This window comes from Lethenteron reissneri, chromosome 13, assembly GCF_015708825.2.
Source record: "Lethenteron reissneri isolate LAM-NWPU_2019-01 chromosome 13, ASM1570882v1, whole genome shotgun sequence".
NCBI classification, from domain to species: Eukaryota; Metazoa; Chordata; class Hyperoartia; order Petromyzontiformes; family Petromyzontidae; genus Lethenteron; species Lethenteron reissneri.
The window spans coordinates 12,520,323-12,541,764 of record NC_083791.1 but is presented as its reverse complement, the minus strand read 5'-3'; the positions used below and the strand labels follow the sequence as shown (position 1 = coordinate 12,541,764).

At 53.8% G+C, this 21,442-nt stretch overlaps 2 protein-coding genes across 6 annotated transcripts in view; one reads left to right on the top strand and one right to left on the bottom strand.

Moving 5' to 3' along the window:
* Nucleotides 1-1,266: 1,266 nt before the first annotated feature.
* On the top strand, nt 1,267-16,230 carry LOC133342148 (coxsackievirus and adenovirus receptor homolog). Its single transcript, XM_061551127.1, has 7 exons — nt 1,267-1,634; nt 10,913-11,079; nt 11,259-11,457; nt 12,085-12,234; nt 12,629-12,751; nt 12,927-13,074; nt 13,542-16,230. Exons 1-7 carry the CDS (start codon nt 1,571-1,573, stop codon nt 14,179-14,181), a joined length of 1,491 nt encoding a protein of 496 aa, XP_061407111.1. The 5' UTR covers nt 1,267-1,570; the 3' UTR covers nt 14,182-16,230.
* Nucleotides 16,188-21,442, bottom strand: part of LOC133342147 (transforming growth factor beta regulator 1-like) — a 20,405-nt gene continuing 15,150 nt past the window's right edge. For all 5 annotated transcript variants that reach the window (XM_061551122.1, XM_061551125.1, XM_061551124.1 and 2 more), the window contains one exon: nt 16,188-21,089. In XM_061551122.1, coding sequence (XP_061407106.1) covers nt 20,998-21,089 — 92 coding nt within the window. In that variant the 3' untranslated portion in view covers nt 16,188-20,997. The remainder of the gene's footprint in view (nt 21,090-21,442) is intronic.

Sequence of the window (21,442 nt, the reverse complement as noted above, 5' to 3'; positions counted from 1 at the left end):
TAAGGCGGCAACAGCGACATTTGCCCCGTGGTTGTCACGGCGCAGGGATGGGCCATGCCGCAGTGGCGCCAGGATTCTACCTCCGGGCGCGGCAGCTGAAACGATGGTCCAAGTTTCCTAAACGCCCCCCCTACCCCCCACCCCCGAAACCGCCTCTGTGCACCCCGCAGTAAGAATGGCTGCAGCTCAGTTGATGGGAAGCACCTCCAGTGGAGGCGCGACCAGCGCAGTTGCAGGACTGCAGCCTGAACCGGCAAGGGTGGCGGTAGCGGCGATCCCCGGCTCGGGCCCCTCTCTGTGCACTGTGAAGGTTTCTCTGTCGGCCCCTGCGCTGGACGGGGTCCTTCGAGTTCTCCTGATTCATCCTCCCATAGCCCCCCCCCCCCACGCGCCACAGAGGACCCGGTATTGGCTAAACATCTCAATGCCGACATCGCCTGCAAATCACTTGATTGGGATCACACATATAGCAGCAGCAGCAGCAACATGACTTATCTGCTGCGAAACCATGGCAGTACCCTCCTGAAAAGTGTCTTGAGACTCAGGCTATATTGGCGAAAACAAGCGGAGGAATCATATGAACCTGGTTTTAGTGGACTGCGCTTGGAACCCGGCCACCTGCGTTCGATGACCCGGCCACGGCTAACATCACTGGTGAGCAATATCTGAACAGCTCCTGGGCCTTCCCACGTCTTCACCGGCGTGGTGAAGTATGGTCAAAACACACGAGGCATCGGGAGCCATTCATCCATCAATAATACGCGCCACGTGACTGCACCCGGGACAATTGAACCGTGGCAGGAAGTGATGCGGTCCGGGGGGAGGGGGGCGGGGGGCTCAAGGGGGTGCCCCGCCCTTCTAACTCTTCAGCCCCGCCTCTCCAAGGCGACTTGCCACCGATTCCTGGCATTCCCGGGATTGTCCACTCGCTAATCTTGGGGAAATCTGTAAGTCGTCCCGAAGACGTGAAAGGCCGCCCCGGATTCTGTGTCAGTTGCGTAATAATAATGGCAGCTACACACCACTGAAGACGATGCGTTTAGATGCAGCTGTTCCCCTCTGCAGCTACTGTGAGAGATATTCTCACGAAACGCCCTCGAATCGTAGATCTCAAAGGTGGCAACTTTAACTTCAACTCCCTCAAAACGCGCCCCTCCCTCCTCCCTCAAGCCCCGCCCCTCCCCTCCCCCCGCCCCCACCCCCGCCCCTCCCCCCGCCCCCCGCCCCTCCCCCCGCCCCTCCCCCCGCCCATATGTTTGGCTTCGCTGAGTGCGCGAGTCACACGCACTGCTCCCGTGGCCGTCTTCGCCTGTAGCGTCGTCCCGAACTTCACATCCAGCGACGTCGCCGCCAGGTCCACGCGACCACCGTCACCAGCAACATCGTCGTCGTCGTCGTCGATTCCCCGAAGAAAGCATCAACATCGTTATCAAATCCCACCGAACACCATCAAGTCAGAGGCTGCATCATCATCAGTTCCACGTGAACTCCATCATCACATCGCCACCACCTCCACCATCATTATTGGAGACCCCGTGGGCCGTGGAGAGGAGTGGGCGAGTCGGGGATCATGGACGTGCCAGTGGCCCGCGTCTCCCTCCCCGTCCTCGTGCTCCTCCTCTCCCTCCTGTCTGGTGAGTGCCGCCGTCTCCGTGGAGTGGGGTCTCCCTCGGGGGTCCCGCTCCCCCATTACCTCCCCCGGGGGTCCCGCTCCCCCACTGCCTCCCCCGGGGGTCCCGCGCCCCCATTACCTCCCCCGGGGGTCCCGCTCCCCCATTACCTCCCCCGGGGGTCCCGCTCCCCCATTACCTCCCCCGGGGGTCCCGCTCCCCCATTACCTCCCCCGGGGGTCCCGCTCCCCCATTACCTCCCTGGTGAGGGGCGGGGAAGCGGCAGGGATGGGGGTCTGTAGGGGAGAGTGGGAGATGTGGGGGTATGGATGGAGCTTGGAGTGGTGGTGGCGTTATGGGGGTGATCTCTGCAGCCCGATGGAGGCAAAGCGAGCAAAGGGTTCGCCCCACGGAGCCCACCTGTTGACCCCCTCCGACCCCTACGTTGGACCCCTCGCCTGAGCTCACCTTCCCTGCAGTTAAACCCTAGAACCAGGACCCCCCACACTGACACGACACTTTGTTGAGCTTTTATTTATGGCCAGGTCGCCTCTGGAAAATAAGTTGATAGCTAGCTCGATGGGCCTTACCTTATTATTAGATTAAACATAGTTCAGTTTTATTTGTGTGTAGAAAAATAAAAATAAAGTGAATAAAATATAAAAAAAAACAAAAAACACTGATTATTTCAGTGATTTGTTTACATCTAACCTATACATCTTGACTTAAAGCTTTCGTGACTGCAGAAATTCATATTCTTTGGGTCTTTCGGTAAAGTCACGTAGATAGGTTCAACATTTTTGTTATTTTCTTTAACCTATCTACGTGACTTTACCGAAAGACTTAAAGAATACCTTTCCTAGACTTTGCACTTGTGTCGTGTTTTTCTATTGTTCGTTGTAGAAACGTTCTGACGCCGTGCCCCGACTGGACATGTGTGAAAAGGAGCTTTATAGCTCATCGGATTCCTCGAGTATAAAGATTCTCATTCTGTTGACCAACTATCCACGGTGCTGCAAGCTAAGCAGGGAGGGACAGATGCAACTTATAAACGTTCTAGCGAGATGCCAAGAGATGCAGTAGTGACACGAGAGACCGACAGGACAGAGATACGAGAGAGATGATCAACTCGCGTTCTATCTTACTCTGCCTCTATGTTGTGCTCTGACTCCAGTTGATTTTTGAATCCGAGATCTCCGTGAGCTTAGTGGGCCCTGACGCTTTAGCTTCCTGCCGGGCGCTGCCACTGCCATTCATCACGGTGCGTGAGCGTCCCCCTCCACCGCCACCTCGTCCCCCTCTACCTCGTCCCACTCCACCTCCCCCTCGTCCCACTCCTAGCCCCCCCCCCCCCTCCTCCTCGTCCTGTCTGGGAGTTGAATCCCATGCTCAGCGAGGCTCTCGAAGCCGAGATCGGTTCCCTCTCTCGCAGCTGCGGTGCCCCGCAGCTGCGACGCAGCCATCCCGGTCCAGGCGGAAGGTTGCGAGTTCAACTCCTGTTTGGGGGCCGTTCACTGTCAGCCCATCCTCACTCCCTCTGTGGCCGATAAAATAGATACTACATTGTGGGGGAAGATCAGAAGTGTGCGTCCTCTATGTATAATTCCCACCCTGCCGGCCATATGAATGTGGAGTTCACAGTACTGGCTGAGTGAGCATGGTTGTGAGCAGGAGATGAGCGCCCGATGCCTCCATGCTGATGTGCGCGGGAGGCTGCTGCTGCTGATGAGTTGGGGGACTGCTCCTCTCTCTCGGCCTCTCTCGTTCCAGCAGCGCATCCACAGGCGACTCCCTCGGCCAGAATTTCGGCTTTCCGAGCCAAAGAGTTGCCACGCAACATTTGTTTTATGCAGCAAAACACACGGATGGGGTTTGCCTTCCCGGAGTGACAGCAGCGCCGAGACATTGTTAAACCCATGTCCGTGTGGCACGTTGCCTTGGGGAAGGGCCACTGCAGACGCATAACTAGTTAATGTATACGGCTGTCAAATCGTCTTGATCTCCTCCACATTGTAATCATCGCTATCATTATTATACTGTATCCCCATAATCATTATCATCATCTCTAACTCCTCCTCGGTCATCAGCTGTAGCTGCTGTAACTGCTGCAGCTAATGTCTTCCCACGCTATTTCTTACCGGTTTCGTCTTCCCTGAGTCTCATCAGCAGTGCCGGTGTCTGTGTTAAGCGGACGCAGCTGTGCCCCATGGATTTAGTCTCGGTAGACCGCGGTAGAAGGGACCGTATACACACACACCACGTGGGGTGTATAACCCGTGGTGTGCATGTCACGTGGTGTGTATACCCCGTGGTGTGCATGTCACGTGGTGTGTATACCCCGTGGTGTGCATGTCACGTGGTGTGTATACCCCGTGGTGTGCATGTCTTGTGGTGTGTATACCCCGCGGTGTGCATGTCACGTGTGGTGTATGTCACGTGGTGTGTATGTCACGTGGTGTGTATGTCACGTGGTGTGCATGTCACGTGGTGTGTATACCCCGTGGTGTGCATGTCACGTGGTGTGCATGTCACGTGGTGTGTATACCCCGTGGTGTGCATGTCACGTGGTGTGCATGGCACGCGGTGTGCATGTCACGTGGTGTGCATGTCACGTGGTGTGTATACCCCGCGGCGTGCATGTCACGTGGTGTGTATACCCCGCGGTGTGCATGTCACGTGGTGTGTATACCCCGCGGTGTGCATGTCACGTGGTGTGTATACCCCGCGGTGTGCATGTCACGTGGTGTGTATACCCCGCGGCGTGTGACGATGAGTCGTGTGCACAACAACTCCCAGCGAGGTTCCCACGACGACATCGCGCTGCGTGAAGAAGCAAGTTCAACAACAACAACAACAACAGCAACAACAACAACAGCAACAACAACAACAGCCGCTTTGTTCTGCAGCCCGGCAACCCACGACGCTCATCGGGGGGAGGTTGTGACCACACGTCGTCGTCGTCTTCTTCTTATCAGTCTTAGAAGGGCTCGTGCATGGAGCGGTCTGTAGTAAACATCAACACGGGGAGACAAAGGCGGCCGGGCAGGCGTGGGGTTGGCCTCACACCTACCCCGTCATAGGTGCTGCTCGCTAACAGCACTTGCCCCAGGGTCTGCCAAGTGCTACACGGGCGGCCTTTGTCTTTGTCCATACTTCCCCGCGTTGGTCACTGCGGGTTCAGTGGAGGGGGTGGTTGGTTGCTGGGTGGTCACCATGACGCCACCGCCGTGGCAGCTACCCCCGCTTCTCATCTATACATATTCTATATGCAGTCTATAAATAGACTGCATATGACGTGTTTGTATAGAATGTATCGATGATATTGCATTCCTCGGTCGCGGTGATTAGCAATGTGCGTCGGTGAGTGCGAGCCGAGGTGTGGAGGCGACGGGTGTGGCGAGGGAGTTGTTTCACCTCCACACTCGACAATGACTCAGCCACCACCACCATCAACATCAGCAGCACGGAGCCGTCAACATCTCAACATCATCATCAACATCATCATCAACATCATCGTCGTGGTCGCGATGAGACGATGGGCTGAGTGCCCTCCCTTCCCGCCAATCGTACTTTCAAAACGACGTCATTTACCCCGCCAATTATTCATTTTGCCGCCAAAATATGATCGGTATCTAATAAAGAAACGCATCTCAACTCGACTTGAAAAATCATGGAATGGAGAAGGGAATTCCCATTTCCACGCACACACAAATCCCATTAAATGTTTTAATGAGGAAAATGTTTTGTTCACAGTGGGTTATTTGTACCTCAGTCATAGCTTCTACAAAGGTCATCGTCAACAGCGCCATGCCCAACAACTCGGCTTAATGGGCATTGTGCTGCGTATTCTTTGGTTCTTTCGGTAAAGTCACGTAGATAGTAAAAAGAATAATAATAAATTGAAGTACAATTTTTTAAATATTGTTTTAGATTTTCGTGACTAAAAAATAAAAATACAAATAAAGTGAAAAACTTTCTTTCTTTTTATTTTTTCTATCTACGTGACTTTACCGAAAGAACCAAAGAATGTGAATTCCTGCAGTCACGAAAGTGTAAAGTGCTGCGTGTTCGTTTTGTTGGACGAGCGAGAATCCGTCGCGTCGTGCTTCAGCGTCACAGGCACCCGGGACTCGCTGGCAAATAGCGCGGCTCTGTGATTTACAATAACTCCCTTGCCACGGCCATGATCACCACCACCGGCTACTACAAGCCTCTCTCATCATGACCACATCATTCATTATCACCACCATCATCACCACATCATTCATTATCACCACCATTATCACCACATCATTCATTATCATCACCACCATCATCACCACCATCATCACCACCATCATCACCACATCATTCATTATCACCACCACCATCATCACCACATCATTCATTATCACCACCATCATCACCACATCATTCATTATCACCACCATCATCACCACATTCATTATCACCACCATCATCACCACATTCATTATCACCACCATCATCACCACATCATTCATTATCACCACCATCATCATCACCACATCATTCATTATCACCACCATCATCATCACATTATTCATTATCACCACCATCATCACCACATCATTCATTATCACCACCATCATCACCACATCATTCATTATCACCACCATCATCATCACCACATCATTCATTATCACCACCATCATCATCACCACATCATTCATTATCACCACCATCATCATCACCACATCATTCATTATCACCACCATCATCATCACCACATCATTCATTATCACCACCATCATCATCACCACATCATTCATTATCACCACCATCATCATCACCACAACATTCATTATCACCACCACCATCATCACCACATCATTCATTATCACCACCACCATCATCACCACATCATTCATTATCACCACCACCATCATCACCACATCATTCATTATCACCACCACCATCATCACCACATCATTCATAATCACCACCACCATCATCACCACATCATTCATAATCATCACCACAATCCCCTATACCTCCACCATCACTTCCATCACCGCCATCATCATCAATCACAGCCACAATCAGCAACATCATCACAACCATCATCCCCACCCGTGGCATCATCGGCATCATTTATCCGAAGTTAATAAAATTAAAACTCGGCACATTCGTCAAAAAGACTGACTGAGAAATAACATAAAATAGGCGACGTTTCGGGCAACGACCCTTGATAGCGCAGAGAGGCCAGATGTATCAAGCGAGGTTATTCTCCGGCGAGATCTCTGGCCTACGAGATGTGTGCCGCTTGCATTTCCCTTTAAAGCCACGCAGCGTGGCTGACGAATGCGCGCAGTTGCTGGGGCACCACCGCGGGTCTTCTGATCAATCATTGAAGTGCAAACCGCGTGCAGCCAGCCGGAGTGGCGCTCAAGATGGACTGACCCCGCCACGGGAATGTGGAGTTGTTTCTCCACCCCTTGCTCGGTACCCCCCCCCTCGGCCCCCCGTTGCCCCTCCCTACCCCCGAGCAGCCCCCCGCCCCCCGCCCCCCGCTCCACTAAACCGGTTCCCCAGGATGCCGGCCCCAGACCGGTCCGGGCTGAAGCCGGCGCCGCATGGAGACCCGCGTCGTTGTCGCCTTGCTGCTGCTGTTGTTGTTGTTGTTGTCATTCTTGAGCTGGAATTCTCTCTCTCTCGCCTTTGGAATCTCCGGCCTCTCGCCACGCTTGTGTGGTTAACCCGCCCCCCCCCCCCCCCCCGTTGCTATGCAGGTATGTGGTTACCACAGTGACCGTACGGCTGTGTGGTTACCCCCCCCCCAGCCAGTTGCTGTGCAGCATTGGGGAGACAAAGGCGGCCGGGAGTGCCGTGCTGGCTTTAATGGATGCTGACCGACATCCCTTACCGTAACAGCAAGCGAGTGCTGTAGCAGGGTTGGTTGTCTCTGTGTGCTGAGCGTGTGAGTGGCTGGCTGGGTGTTGAGTGCTGAGCGTGTGAGTGGCTGGCTGGGTGTTGTGTGCGGAGCGTGTGAGTGGCTGGCTGGGTGTTGAGTGCTGAGCGTGTGAGTGGCTGGCTGGGTGTTGTGTGCGGAGCGTGTGAGTGGCTGGCTGGGTGTTGAGTGCTGAGCGTGTGAGTGGCTGGCTGGGTGTTGTGTGTGGAGCGTGTGAGTGGCTGGCTGGGTGTTGAGTGCTGAGCGTGTGAGTGGCTGGCTGGGTGTTGTGTGCGGAGCGTGTGAGTGGCTGGCTGGGTGTTGAGTGCTGAGCGTGTGAGTGGCTGGCTGGGTGTTGTGTGCGGAGCGTGTGAGTGGCTGGGTGGGTGTTGAGTGCTGAGCGTGTGAGTGGCTGGCTGGGTGTTGTGTGCGGAGCGTGTGAGTGGCTGGGTGGGTGTTGTGTGCTGAGCGTGTGAGTGGCTGGCTGGGTGTTGTGTGCGGAGCGTGTGAGTGGCTGGCTGGGTGTTGAGTGCTGAGCGTGTGAGTGGCTGGCTGGGTGTTGTGTGCGGAGCGTGTGAGTGGCTGGGTGGGTGTTGAGTGCTGAGCGTGTGAGTGGCTGGCTGGGTGTTGTGTGCGGAGCGTGTGAGTGGCTGGGTGGGTGTTGTGTGCTGAGCGTGTGAGTGGCTGGCTGGGTGTTGTGTGCGGAGCGTGTGAGTGGCTGGGTGGGTGTTGTGTGCGGAGCGTGTGAGTGGCTGGCTGGGTGTTGTGTGCGGAGCGTGTGAGTGGCTGGCTGGGTGTTGTGTGCTGAGCGTGTGAGTGGCTGGCTGGGTGTTGTGTGCTGAGCGTGTGAGTGGCTGGGTGGGTGTTGTGTGCGGAGCGTGTGAGTGGCTGGGTGGGTGTTGTGTGCTGAGCGTGTGAGTGGCTGGCTGGGTGTTGTGTGCTGAGCGTGTGAGTGGCTGGCTGGGTGTTGTGTGCGGAGCGTGTGAGTGGCTGGGTGGGTGTTGTGTGCTGAGCGTGTGAGTGGCTGGGTGGGTGTTATTAGCCCGGGGGTCATGTTCCTTATAATCTTTACACCCAGGCCAAACACCACACCCTCGCCTCCACCTAATCATCACCACCTCACCTCACCGCCCCCTCACCATCACCCTCACTGCCCCATCACCCTCACCGCCCCCTCACCATCACCCTCACCGCCCCCTCACCATCACCCTCACCGCCTCCTCACCATCACCGCTTCCTCACCGTCACCCTCACCGCCTCACTACCCCCAGCCCTTTGGAACCACGCTCATTCCGTCTCTGCTCATTCTAGCGAGAGCTCATCCGCTTTAATATACACGAGTGAACACAGACACACAGATACAGACACAGATATATACACATACACACAGAGATGCACACGGAGAAACATAACCAGATACACAGATAGAGAGATGCACGCACAGATACTCAATGGATATATACAGAGATGCATACAGAGAAACAAACGCAAAGATGCACACACAGACACACCCAGAGATGCACACACAGGCACGCACGCACGCGAAGACGCACACAGGGAGACGGACACACACACAACCACAGGTGCAAAGTCCCGCAGGTACTCCGACTCGCGTTCGGCCGCCCCAATTCTCTCGTCAGGCCTCGTGCCAGGCGTGGTGCCGGACACCCCCCACCCCCTCGTGAGCCGTGCATAGGTGCTCGCTAACAGCACTTCCCCGTCAAGGCTACACGGGCGAGGATCTTTGTCTCTGTGGGTCGGTGGTGATGGCTGTGCCGCTGCACGTGGCTGTCTGCGCCAGTGCCGTGCAGCAGCAGCAGCAGCAGCGTGGGTTGGTGGGTCACACTCAGATGGGTTGTGAAACTCCCTTCCTGTGCACGTCGAAGAGGAGCCGTACCCTGGCTCCTCGCCACGAGAAGGCGCTACAGCAAATGGACTCCTCGCCATCTGTATCCATCTGTACGGGGATGGGTTTTTTCCGGGTGCTCCGGTTTTGCCTGCATGTGAAATAACAAACACAAGTCATGTTGCAAGTCAACACCCCAAGTAGCAGCATCAGCGGCAGGGCCCTCCTGAGAAAGAGTCAAACGACTCGGTTTGGCTCTCCTGGATCATTGACTGAACATAAGTAAAGTGTGTCACGCATTTCGTGTGTCTTGATGCTATGTTTGTGGTTTGTGTGTATTGTGTGTGCGCTATGCGTGCCTCCTATACAGTAGTATATGTATGCTATGTGTATTTTACTTTGTGTTCGTTCTGTGTATAGATGTATATACTATGTGTAATGTGAGATTGTATACTCTGCTGTGTGTGTCTTCTCTATATATGTATGTGCTATATGTGTGCTATGTATTGGTGCTGCGTATTGGTATATATATGTGCTGTGTGTTGCTACCCACGTGTGTTGTTGTTCTTTGTATGTGTGTGTACTGTGTGTTCTCCATGTGGGTCACGCCCGTGTCTCGCGTGCTCGTGCTGATGCTGAGAGTCGTGATGCCTCCAGGGTTAAATTGTCGGCCAACTCAATATCTAAGGATTATTTTCCGCGTGGCAAACAGTAACATAAGCACCACCACCATAGAGATGACACCTACAGAGAAATTGCACCGAAGACGTCACTTCATCTCGGAGCAGAATGTGTCGCGGGGAACTGGTGCGGGTGGGGTGGGGGCGATGACAGGCGGGGCTTTATGAAACATCTCTTGGAAAAATGTGGAGAATTTGTGTGCTGGCCTAACTGGCTCTGCGTAAAGATGTGTGTGTGTAAGCATAACTATGTTATGTGCACCCACACGTAAACACGAATATCGTTTCAATGCATCGCCCTATTGGCTCTCCACAGCCGTTATCATCTGGCAGCAGTTGTTTAAGTGAGCACTACCCTGGACCGGTTTTGACCGTCGGTCTGAGCAGCGTCAGGCCTGTTAAACAAATGCTGCTGGTGTTACTTCATCATCACCATCATCACCACAAGAATCATCATCATCATCATCGTAGTAGCCACCGGGTTGGTGATTCAGCAGGTGAATGTGCGAGCGGGCCATGTGTTACGGTCGCCACGTGTGAGTGGTGTGGACCCTGGGAGAGACTCGTTCTGACATTGGAACAACAATACAATCCCCCTCAATCACTCGAGTGACGATGTACGGACACACACACGTGTGCGTGCAGGTGTGTACGCAAAGTGGAGTGTGTGTGTGTATTTGTGCGCGTGTGGGCGGTGTATGTGTGTGCACTCGGCCTCAGGTGATTAAAGGTTGCCAGGTGTGGTCCTCGCCATCCACACCGCCCCCCCCTCGTGCGCCGTGCCGGCCTTCACAGGTGCTGCTCGCTCACAGCACTTGGCCCAACAGTCAGTCACGGCTATACGGGGGACCTTTGTGTGCGCTCGCAGGCCGCTGCGTGTGCGTGACTGTGACGTCGGCGACGCCGCGTGTGGAGCGCGCGCTGGGCCAGGTGGCGACGCTCGACTGCAGCTTCACGGTGGACGCGGGCGACACGGGCGTCCTCGACGTGGAGTGGACCATCGACAACCCCGACACCAACCAGAGGGACAGCATGGTACCCCCGTGGCCCCCCACCCATTCGCCTCCCCCCTCACACACGAAGCCCCTACCCCCTGACTCACACGCAAACCTCTGCACGCATACCCCGAGGCCAACTAACCCACGTGTACCCTCTATCCCCCTCCTCTCTGTCTCCCCCCCCCCACCGCCCACCCTCGGGAACCCCCTGGCCAGGTGATATCCAGCCAGGGGGGCGAGGTGTTCACCCAGATGGCGTCGCTGCGCGGGCGCGTGTCGTTTGCGGGCAACGTGGCGCAGGGCAACGCGACGGTGCTCATCGCGTCGCTGCAAGCGGGCGACAGCGCCACCTACGAGTGCAAAGTGAAGAAGGCGCCGGGCATCGACCGGCAGCGCATCCAGCTCAGTGTGCTCGGTACGGCGACCGAGGGGACCCACGGGGACCAAGGGGACCAAGGGGAAACCTTGGGGGGGAAACGGCGGTTGTTGTACCCATGTGTTGGCACAGTCGGGGCACAGGTGGTGCATCAGCCAGTCGTCTCAGTCAACCCATGGCACCTGGGTCTGTCCCGTGACCTGCCAGCAGGCGTTCGACACTTCACGTGGCCTTTAACGTGCACATAGCCTGGCACAGTGCCGTGATGATGTCGCCGTCACTTCGTGGCGAATGGTGATTGTTGTTGTGTGTATGTGTGTACATGTGGGGAGCGGTAGTGTCGGAGTTAGTGCACTGTGCTGCAAACTTGACGACCCAAGTTCGATTCCCGCTCATGGCCAACACCAGTGATGATTATCTGAACCGTTCCTGGGCCTTCTCTCCTAGGTCGACTCAGCCTCAAATGAGTACCTGATGCGATGTGTAAACATCACTACTGGGAAGACAAAGCCGGTCGGGCGTGGTGCTGGTAACCCACCCCGTCGTGTCCTGTGCCGACCTTTATAGGTGCTACTCACTAACAGCACTTGCCCCAACAATCCGTTAAGGCTTTATGGGGGATCTTTGTCTTTGTGTGCCCATGTACCCGTGTGTGTGTGTGTGCAGCGCGGCCCACGGCACCGATGTGCACAACGGCGGGGGTCTCGGAGCTGGGGAAGGATGTGACTCTGTCCTGCGCCTCCTCCGCGGGTTCCTCGCCGCTCCTCTACGTGTGGGAGCGCCTCGGCGGGACCCTGCCAGCCAAGGCCACGGCGGGTACGGGGACACGGGGAGAGAGACACGCGGAGACACGCGGAGACACGGGTTGCCACGGGTTGACATGGATTGACATGGGGTGACATGGGGAGACACGGGGAGATACTTGGGGACACGGGGAGATGTGGGGAGATACGGGGAGACATGGGGAGATACGCGGAGACAAGGAGAGATATGGGGGGGACACGGAGACACGGGGAGACACATGGTGAAACACAGGGACCATGGACGTAGGGGCACGGGGAGACATGCAGGGGCATGGGGAGACACGCTGATACAGAGAGGCACACGGGCATGGGATAGATGGAGATTACGATTGTTGACAATGATGATGATGTCGAGTTTGAGGATATTGAGGATGATGTTGATGCTGTTGATCTCGATGTTGCTGTAGATGCCGTCCTGGGGACGCTGATGCTGCGGAACCTGACGCAGGACGACAGCGGCACGTACCGCTGCACCGCACAGAACCGCGTCGGCTCCGAGACGTGCGTCATGGCTGTGGCCATCACTAACAGTGAGTGCCATCGCCACCATCGCCACCATCGCCACCATTACCACCATCACTACCATTACCATCACCAACACCATCACGCACACTGCATCCCTAACATCACCAATGCCGTAACCAACACCATCACCCATTCGCGACGCGGTGTGGTTGATTCGGTGGCCGTGTTGTGTCTGTGCAGGAACTCTCAGCGCCGGTGCCATCGCTGGCATCGTGCTTGGGGCGCTGGCGCTGCTGGCGCTGCTGCTGCTGCTCCTGCTCTGCTGCTGCTGCTGCTGCCGGCGGAGACGCAAGCGGCGCGAGGAGGAAGAGATCATGAACGAAATTCAGTGAGACGCGACACCGCGTCGGCATGGGGGGCACGCACGTGTGGGGAGCCCTCGAGTAGCGGGTAGCGGGCTGCGCTATGAACCCGGTGACCCGAGTTCGATTCCCGCTCACGGCTAAGAACAGGTGACGATTACCTGAACCATTCATGGGACCCTCCTCGGTCGTCTCAAATGAGTACTTGGTGCGCCACTAGGGAGACAAAGGCGGTCGTGCGTGGTGTTGACCACCCACCCCCTCGTGTGCCATGCTGGCCTTCGTAGGTGCTCGCTAACAGCACTTGCCCCAACAGTCTTTGTGTGTGTGTGTGTCTATATATGTGTCGCTTAATATATCCCGTAAGAAACGTCGTATCGAATAAATGTGATTGAATTCTACTCGCCTGGACGAAGGGAATTGAACGGTGCAACTGCTTTTAGTAGCAATCTGCTAACGCTTCAGTGGGGGGGCTCTGTGTGTGTGTGCGCAGTGAGGACGTGGCGGCTCCGCGCTCCGCGTCCGGCAGCGTGCGCTCCTCCATGGTGTCGGCGATGCCACCCGACCGCTACACCGTCTACTCGTGCCACCCGCCGCGCTACAACCCGCTCTCCGCCGGCTCGATCCGCTCCGCCCTGGGCCTGCGTCCCTCCAGCCGCACCTCCAACCGCTCCTCCGTCGCCGCCACCAAGTCCGCGCTCCACGCGGCCCGCGGCTCCGCCCAGAGCTCCGTGCGCTCCTCCTCCACCACCGGCGCCGCCACCCCCATCGCCGTCGCCACCACCTCCAAGCGAGGAGGAGGCCCCACCGTCTCGTTTGGGCCGGGCCCGGGCCACGCCGTCGCCGCGGGCGACGTCCGCCTCTCCACCATCCCCGAGTCGACGGGGAGCAACGGCAGAGCGGGGGGCGGGGGGGGCGGCGGGGGCGCGGGGGGCTCCGTGCTGGGGTACCCCGGGTACCCCGGGTACTCCGGGGCCCAGCAGGGCACGGCGGGAAGAGGGGGCGGGGGGATCGTCCTACGTCCGGGGGTTTCGCCGGAGCCCTCGCGCGGGGGGTCCGGGGAGCCCCCTAATGGGTACGCGGCACCTGCCCGCAACGGCGCGGGGAGCAGTCGGGACTTTACCCTCGTGTGACGGGGGTCGGGAGGTGTCGGAGAGGTTTGTGCCTGCGTGTGATTCTTAGATCCGTGTGCGCGTGTGTGTGGGGAGCCATGGCGCAGCGATAAGTGCGCTGCGATACGAACTCGGCAACCAGAATTTGATTCCCGCTCATGGCTAACACCAGTGGCGATTATCTGAACTGGTCGTGGGCGTCCCCTAGGTTGACTCGGCTTCAAATGGATACCTGGTGTCAATGTGTAAACATTGCCACTTGGGAAGACAAAGGTGGTTGGGCATGGTGCTGGCCACCCACCCTCTCATGTGCCGTGCCGGCCTTCATCGCTGCACGCCAACAGCACTTGCCCCAAAAGTCTATTCAGGCTATACCGGGGGGGGGGGGGGTCTTTGTCCTTGTGATTATAAAACACAAATATTTACCCAAAAAAATACATGGCATGGCCATGAGATGGAGAATCCATGCAGAACGTTTGCAGGGTGGTGCATGACGGTCAAACTGCGCTTTGTGATTCTCAGAGCTGGAACCTTGCCAAATTAAGTCCAGAACAAATTTTTATTTTATTTATTTTGTCCGCAATCATTTGTGGCCTGGCCGCTACACTGTTGGGATCAGAATCTATTTTCTCAGTGATGCTGGCTTAATGCATTGACCCTCTCGAGCCACCTGGCCACTGCATCCAACGATGAATACATGGAGAGGGGAAGTTTCCATTCTGTGCAGGCAGCTACCCAGACATGCTTGTGATTGTTTTATTGTGTATGTGCAGAGTTGTGCATGGGTGTGTGTGAACTTCTCCACGTGTGTATGAGTGTGTGCGTCCATGCTTGTGTGCGGGTGTGATGTTGAGCACGCACGCACGTGGGTGCGCGTGCAGTGTGCGGGCGTGCAGTGTGCGCGCGTGCACCGATGCGTGCGGTCGTCGAGTGGTCAGCGCGCTGCACTAAAAACCCGACGACCGAGTTCGATTTCCGCTAACGGCCAACACCGTTGACTATTATCTGAACCGAACCTGGCCCTTCCCAAGGTTGACTTGGCCTAAAATAAGTACCCGGTGCGATGTGTAAACATCGCCCCGAGGGAGACAAAGGCAGCCGGGCGTGGTGGTGGCCACCGACCCCATCGTGTGCCGTGCTGGCCGTCATAGGTGCTCGCTGACAGCACTTGCTCCAACAGTCTGTTAAGGCTATAAAGGGGATCTTTGTCTTTGGAGTTACACGTGTGTGTGCGTCGGTGCCAATGCGTGTGTTTGTTACATTCCGAACCACTTCCGAACATTTGACGCGTTTCGAGTCCCCTGTGTTTGGAAAAGGGTATGTGGTGGTGGTGGGGATGAGGGTGGCTGTGGAGATTTTAATTCCACTTGTATATGTAACGCGTATGCAACGTAGAACATGTATAAGCTGTACTCGCGGTTTTGTGTATAACTCGTAGTCTGGCTGTCGGCTCTGTTAACAGTACGGGATTTGTGGTGCAAGGGGACCCCCTAAGCAGTGTCAGGGAACAAACCCCAACAACTCTAACCCCAAATCTAACCCCAACTCTACCTCTACCATAAATCTTAGTGTCACCCAAACCATTCGCTTCATCTGCATGAGACTATGTAATATGTTACTCTGAAGGTTTGGGGAATCTTACTGGGAATTGCGCTTGTTATAATTATTGACTTATGATTGTTGTAAACATGTTAAGTTTAATGATCGCTGGGGTCCTAGGGGGTCTCGTTGTTTGGATCTAGTGTCGGGTCCCTTGTGCTACAGGAGGGGATGGGTGAAGTTTCGTTGTGCATCTGATCATCACCGGAGGAAGTTGTTTTTGTAATTCATGGACACACATTGTACATATCCAGGGTGATCCATTTACAGGTACCCCACTTAGATTTGGTACACAGCCCTCGTTCTGCATTGCAGCCATCGCTACGTTCCTCTAAGGCCACCTTGCTGCACCTTAAAGTGGAACGTTTCACAATTATTTTTGCCTAAAAACTGGGCATGCTAACATTCTATGTTTTTGGACAGAGCCATACTTTTTTTAATCTTTATTTTTCAATAAAATGTTAATTCCTCTGCTGTGTTTAGGTGAACTGTTTATATATAAAATGGAAATTTGTGAATGTGTGTGTCTGTTCGAAATGTTTAGCATACTTCCCAAAATGCAACACACTTGAAATTTGGCATGTGGGTAGCTTCCTGACTGTACACAATGCAACAAGTATAAAAGTAGACTTTTGTATTAATGGATATGTTTTGCACGGAAAGTGAACGGTGATGTCACATCTGTGATGTCACCCGCATGCGGCAGCGCCACGCAGTGTGCCTGCTGACGTCACCCCCCACCCTCCGTGTATTAATCCAAAACAAGAATCCAAGTCTCGGGCGAAGCCGGGTAGGCAAGCTAGTATATCTGTTTATGTAAAAAAGGAAAGTGGGAATTCTCCCCAATGATTTCACTATGTAACACAATGTTTGTTCCTGGGTAGTAAGTGTTATTTCCTAATTGCTTATGTCTAAAAAGTATAGAAATTGGCTATTATTCCCCACAAACTTTGCTTTTATGATCAGGACAGTGATATTAAGAAATTTACCTATTTTTCAATGAGAAAACGGGCAAATTTGTCTTTTCATTCACGAAGTCATAAAAAATCTTGAATCAAAATGAACATGTATTTATACTAAAGTAATATAAAAATGAGTACAAAGGATTTAGAAGTGAGTAGTTTTTTTAGATTTACGATTATACTGTAAATCACTTTCACGAATCAGCCCCCAAATGTAGTCTCCCATGTTCTCGTTCTACTGTCCTTGGTAGCGGCGTTCAAGGTCCAGTATATCCTGGTGGAAGCGCTCGCCTTGCTCCTCCCAGTACCCTCCCATGTTCTCCTTGAATTTATCAAGATGAGCATGAAGGATATGGACGTTGAGGGACATCCTACAGCCCATTATGCCATAGTTCTTCACCAGAGTCTCAACCAGCTCCACATAGTTTTCGACCTTGCTATTGCCCAGGAAGCCACGAACCACTGCGACAGCTGTTCCAAGCCACTTTCTCCTTACTAGTGAGCTTCTTGGGGAATGCATTGCACCCTGGGATCGTCTTTATCTGTGGTCCGATGAAGACACAGGCTTTGACCTTTGCCCCAGACAGCTTAGAGAAGAAGTCTTGCAGGTATTTTAAGGCTGCAGACTCCTTATCTACAGCTGACAAATTGTTTCATAAGGCCCAATTTGATGTGCAATGGTGGCATCAGCACCTTCCAGGGGTCCACCAGTGGCTCCCACTTGACCTTGTTCCTCCCCACAGAGAACTCGGTCCACTGTGGCCAGTCCCACCTGTGGTAGTGCGCCTTGGTGTCCCTGCCGTCCCATAGCAGGGAATTTGGTAAAACCACCTTGGAGAGCCATCAGGAATGCCACCATTTTGAAGTCTCCGATGACCTCCCAGCTGTAATCCTCCTTCAAGGCGTCCAGCAAGGTCTTAATGCTGTTGTAATCTTGAATTAAAGCTTTCGCGACTGCAGGAATTAATATTCTTTGGGTCTTTCGGTAAAGCCACGTAGATAGCACGGCTTTGACGCTCCTGGATGAGCTGTCATGAAGAGGCGCCACTCATTCAGGTTGCAGGCGATTCCGATTGCCTCGAACAGACTGGTCACATTGTGGCATAAGCAGAGCCCATCTTGACAGGTGAAGAAGCTGCAAAAAAGGTTGGTGACGCTTCCTCTGATCTGCAACTTGCATACTTTCATCCAACAAGTTCCGCTGCTTGAGCCAAGATGTCAAAAGCTCGGCATTGGACTTGGTGAGACCAATATCTCTGATCAAGTTGTTGAGGTCTTTTGGTTGGGGTAGTATGGGTTTCTCTCCTCAGCTCTACCTCAGAATTTGTCATCTGGATCTACGTCTTCCTCGCTCTCTGACTTGCTGTTCTCTTCCAAAGACGGCTGCTCTCTCTCCAGAGTGGGTACTGGGAGCTCATGGCAGTTTGGCACCGGGGCGATGGATGGAAGGTCCCAGATAAGTGATAGCAGGTGCATTCTTGTCAGTCCTACATTTGGAAGGGTCCACCATGCAGAAGTAGCAGTTGCTTGAGTGGTCAGTGGGTTCCCGACAAATGATTGGGATAGCGAACTGATGGCTTTCTTCCCCTCTTTACCATCCTACAAAAAATACATTTATTTCACCCATGGCTAATGTGTAAGAGATTCTTGCAACATTTTTCATATATTTTTTCAATTAAATTGAAAATTGTACAACATTTTAAAATTAAACTTTTACAATTTGAAAAATTAACTTTGTAACAAAATTCTGAGCAACAATTGCCAGAGTTTTTTTGCATTGCTTGCAGGTGAAATGAGGTGACCAGGGTTTGTCTTGATCCCCGACAGGCATGCCGAAATATGCATTGGAGGCCTCGCACATCTTAGCAGATGCTTCCACAGAGCACTTTCTCATTCTTGTCTTGATAAATTGTCCGTAGACAGCCAAAAGCGTCTGCCGGATGCTTGCAGCCCCTCGATACCATATCAGAAAAATGCAGACATGTATCCACTTAGGCAGCTGGAACTAAACTGAACTGGTGGGCTTAAGGCCCCTGTATTTATACTATTTATATTACTGGAACGTTCTAGAATGTTCTAGAAGTTACTTCAAGTTTACTCAGCACTGAATCTGTCTGGAATGTTCTGGAAAATAGGTACATTTCAAAATATCACTGTCCTAGGCACAAAAGCAAAGTTTGTGGGAATAGCCATTTTCTGTACATTTGAGGCATAAGCAATTAGGAAATAAAACTTATTACCCAGGAACAAAAAAAATGAAGTGTCTTTCACCTGACAAAAAAAAAATCGATATTATAACCGAATGTAACCATGTTATTTTACTTTATATCCGAGCTCACAACAAACCGCTGCCACTGAGACAAGACCCCCCTCCCACCCCGTGTCACCTTCAACAGACTTGGGGCAAGTGCTGTTAGCGAGCTGTTGAATCCCCTACGCACTGTGCTCACCTACCCACCCCACTGCCACCGACAGCAACTCGCTCCCCGCACCGCCGGTCACGCTTCTCTCGCCGCTTCTTGCCTTGCGCTGCTCCACTTTGGAATTTCCTGCCATCGTCTCTTTCTGAAGCTCTTGATCATTATAATAATCTTGCTCAATTCAAGAAACATGCTAACTTCACCGATTACAACTTCGATAGTGCCGCTTGTTGCTGGCTGCATAGCTTTGTGCACACAAGTATGCTTACTTGCTCGGGTTTCCATGTGGCGATACTTTGACACATCGTACGATATAAGATCCACGATAACTGCATCCTCATTCCAATGTGAATACCACTATTTCCTTTAAAAATAAATATTATCCTGATTATATATTTTTGTAACATCGTGATAGGTGTTACCCATTAAATTAGTGCTTTCCAAATCAACTCCTGAAGTTAGTGCACGGCAGCTATGTGGTTAGTTTCATCGTTCATTCACTATTTTGTTGCAACTGGTAGCACGTGCGTTGTATGCTCACCAGATCAGTTGTAAAGTCGCAATGATTGTAAGACTCGTGGCAGGATTATGTGAAGTGAACCTTAAAGTAATCTGTGGATACTTAAAGTACATCAAAGCACAAACAATACAATACTGAAATACAAACTAAAACACTTGGAATGTAACTCGTATTGGACAAACATCCCATTGCTGAAAAATGAACTTCAAATGGGTTTAAATAGCAACGTCGCCCCCACTCAACAACATGGCAGGACCCTCCTCCCAAGGCATTCCTGGGTACATGAGCATAGTAATCATTACAGAGCTATGGGAAACACAGGCCTCAGGTCAACCGCCTGCCACGGTGGCCTCCGCTCGCTGGCCGTCCCCCAAGCCACGACCCTGTCCTGGCACCCCACTGCGCGCATGCGCCAGCGTCTCGTGCTGCGCCAGCGTCTCGTCCTGCGCCACTATTCAGAGACGCATGAAGGATGGGGTCCTCCGTTTCCTCTGGCGTACGAGGAACCCGAGCCTGGCTGCGCACCTCTCGGTCCCGACTGGAGATTTGACTTTGTGAAATGCGTACGTTCTAAATTGTTTTTATTGTAATCGTCATGTCATGAAGTTTGGTATCGTGAACGATCGTATCGCGACAGCACCGGTGCCCGCGCAACATCGCCCTCGTCTGGAACTGAGATCGCAGCCGCCGCTCCGCTCCCGGCAGCGGCGCCGTGTGCATGCGCCGGCTTCCCACGGTACGCAGCAATAAAAGACAATGCGGCGTGCACAGGGTGTCCGTCCCTCACCCCATTCACCAGCACGAGTCCAGAGCGCTGTCAGGACGGGGGTAATAGGGACTCGGTGTAGAACTTTCAAGATGGAAACCTGAGATGCTGAGGGTGTCAGGGGGGGTGTACAGAGAGAGGGTCCTCCAGGTAGCAGGCGGAGAGGGAGCTGGTGAGTGGGTCTTCCCGGTGGGTCTCCCAGGTGAGACGGATGAAGAGGCTTGGACAACACGAGACAGGCGGGTGGGCGAGTCTCCTCCAGGTGACGTGTGTCCGGGCGAGGCGTCTCCAGGTGCACCTCCGAATGAGACGGGCGAGTGGGTGCACCTCCCCCAGGTACGACAGGCGAGTGGGTGCGTCTCCCCCAGGTGAGACAGGCGAGTGGGTGCGTCTCCCCCAGGTGAGACAGCGAGTGGGTGCGTCTCCCCCAGGTGAGACAGCGAGTGGGTGCGTCCCCCGGGTGAGCGAGTCCTCTGACGCAAATGCGTCCCCAGTCTCAAGGTGAGGAGGAGGGGGGTCCAGACGAGGCGGGCGTTGATGTCACCCACTCACCATCGTCGTGGTGACCGCTCACTCGCTGGGCTTGGCCGGAGCGAAGACCCGAGGGGAGGAGGAGGGAGGGTGGCGCTGGGGGGAGGGGGGGGGCTGGCTCGAGGGAGTCACTGGGGTAGGGGTGACATGGCGGGGGGGGGGGGGGTCGGTGTGAATATTTACACTTCCCGTGTGCAGGTATGTGTGGTGGCTGGATGGCAGTGGGTCCAACTGTGTGCGAGTGTGTTGTGGTGCCAGAGGATTTGGAAAAGGGCATCTTTAAATTTGGTGAGTGATAGGTGGGAAGAGGCAGTAGTGGTTAGCACACTGCACTGCGAACCCAATGATCGGAGTTGCATGTGTTGGTGTACTTATTTACACGTGTGAATATTGAACTTGACAGTTAAATCAACATAATTTGCCAAAAGAGGAATATTTTCAATCGGTGCACCGTGCACGTTACCCACTATGACACATGGATTTG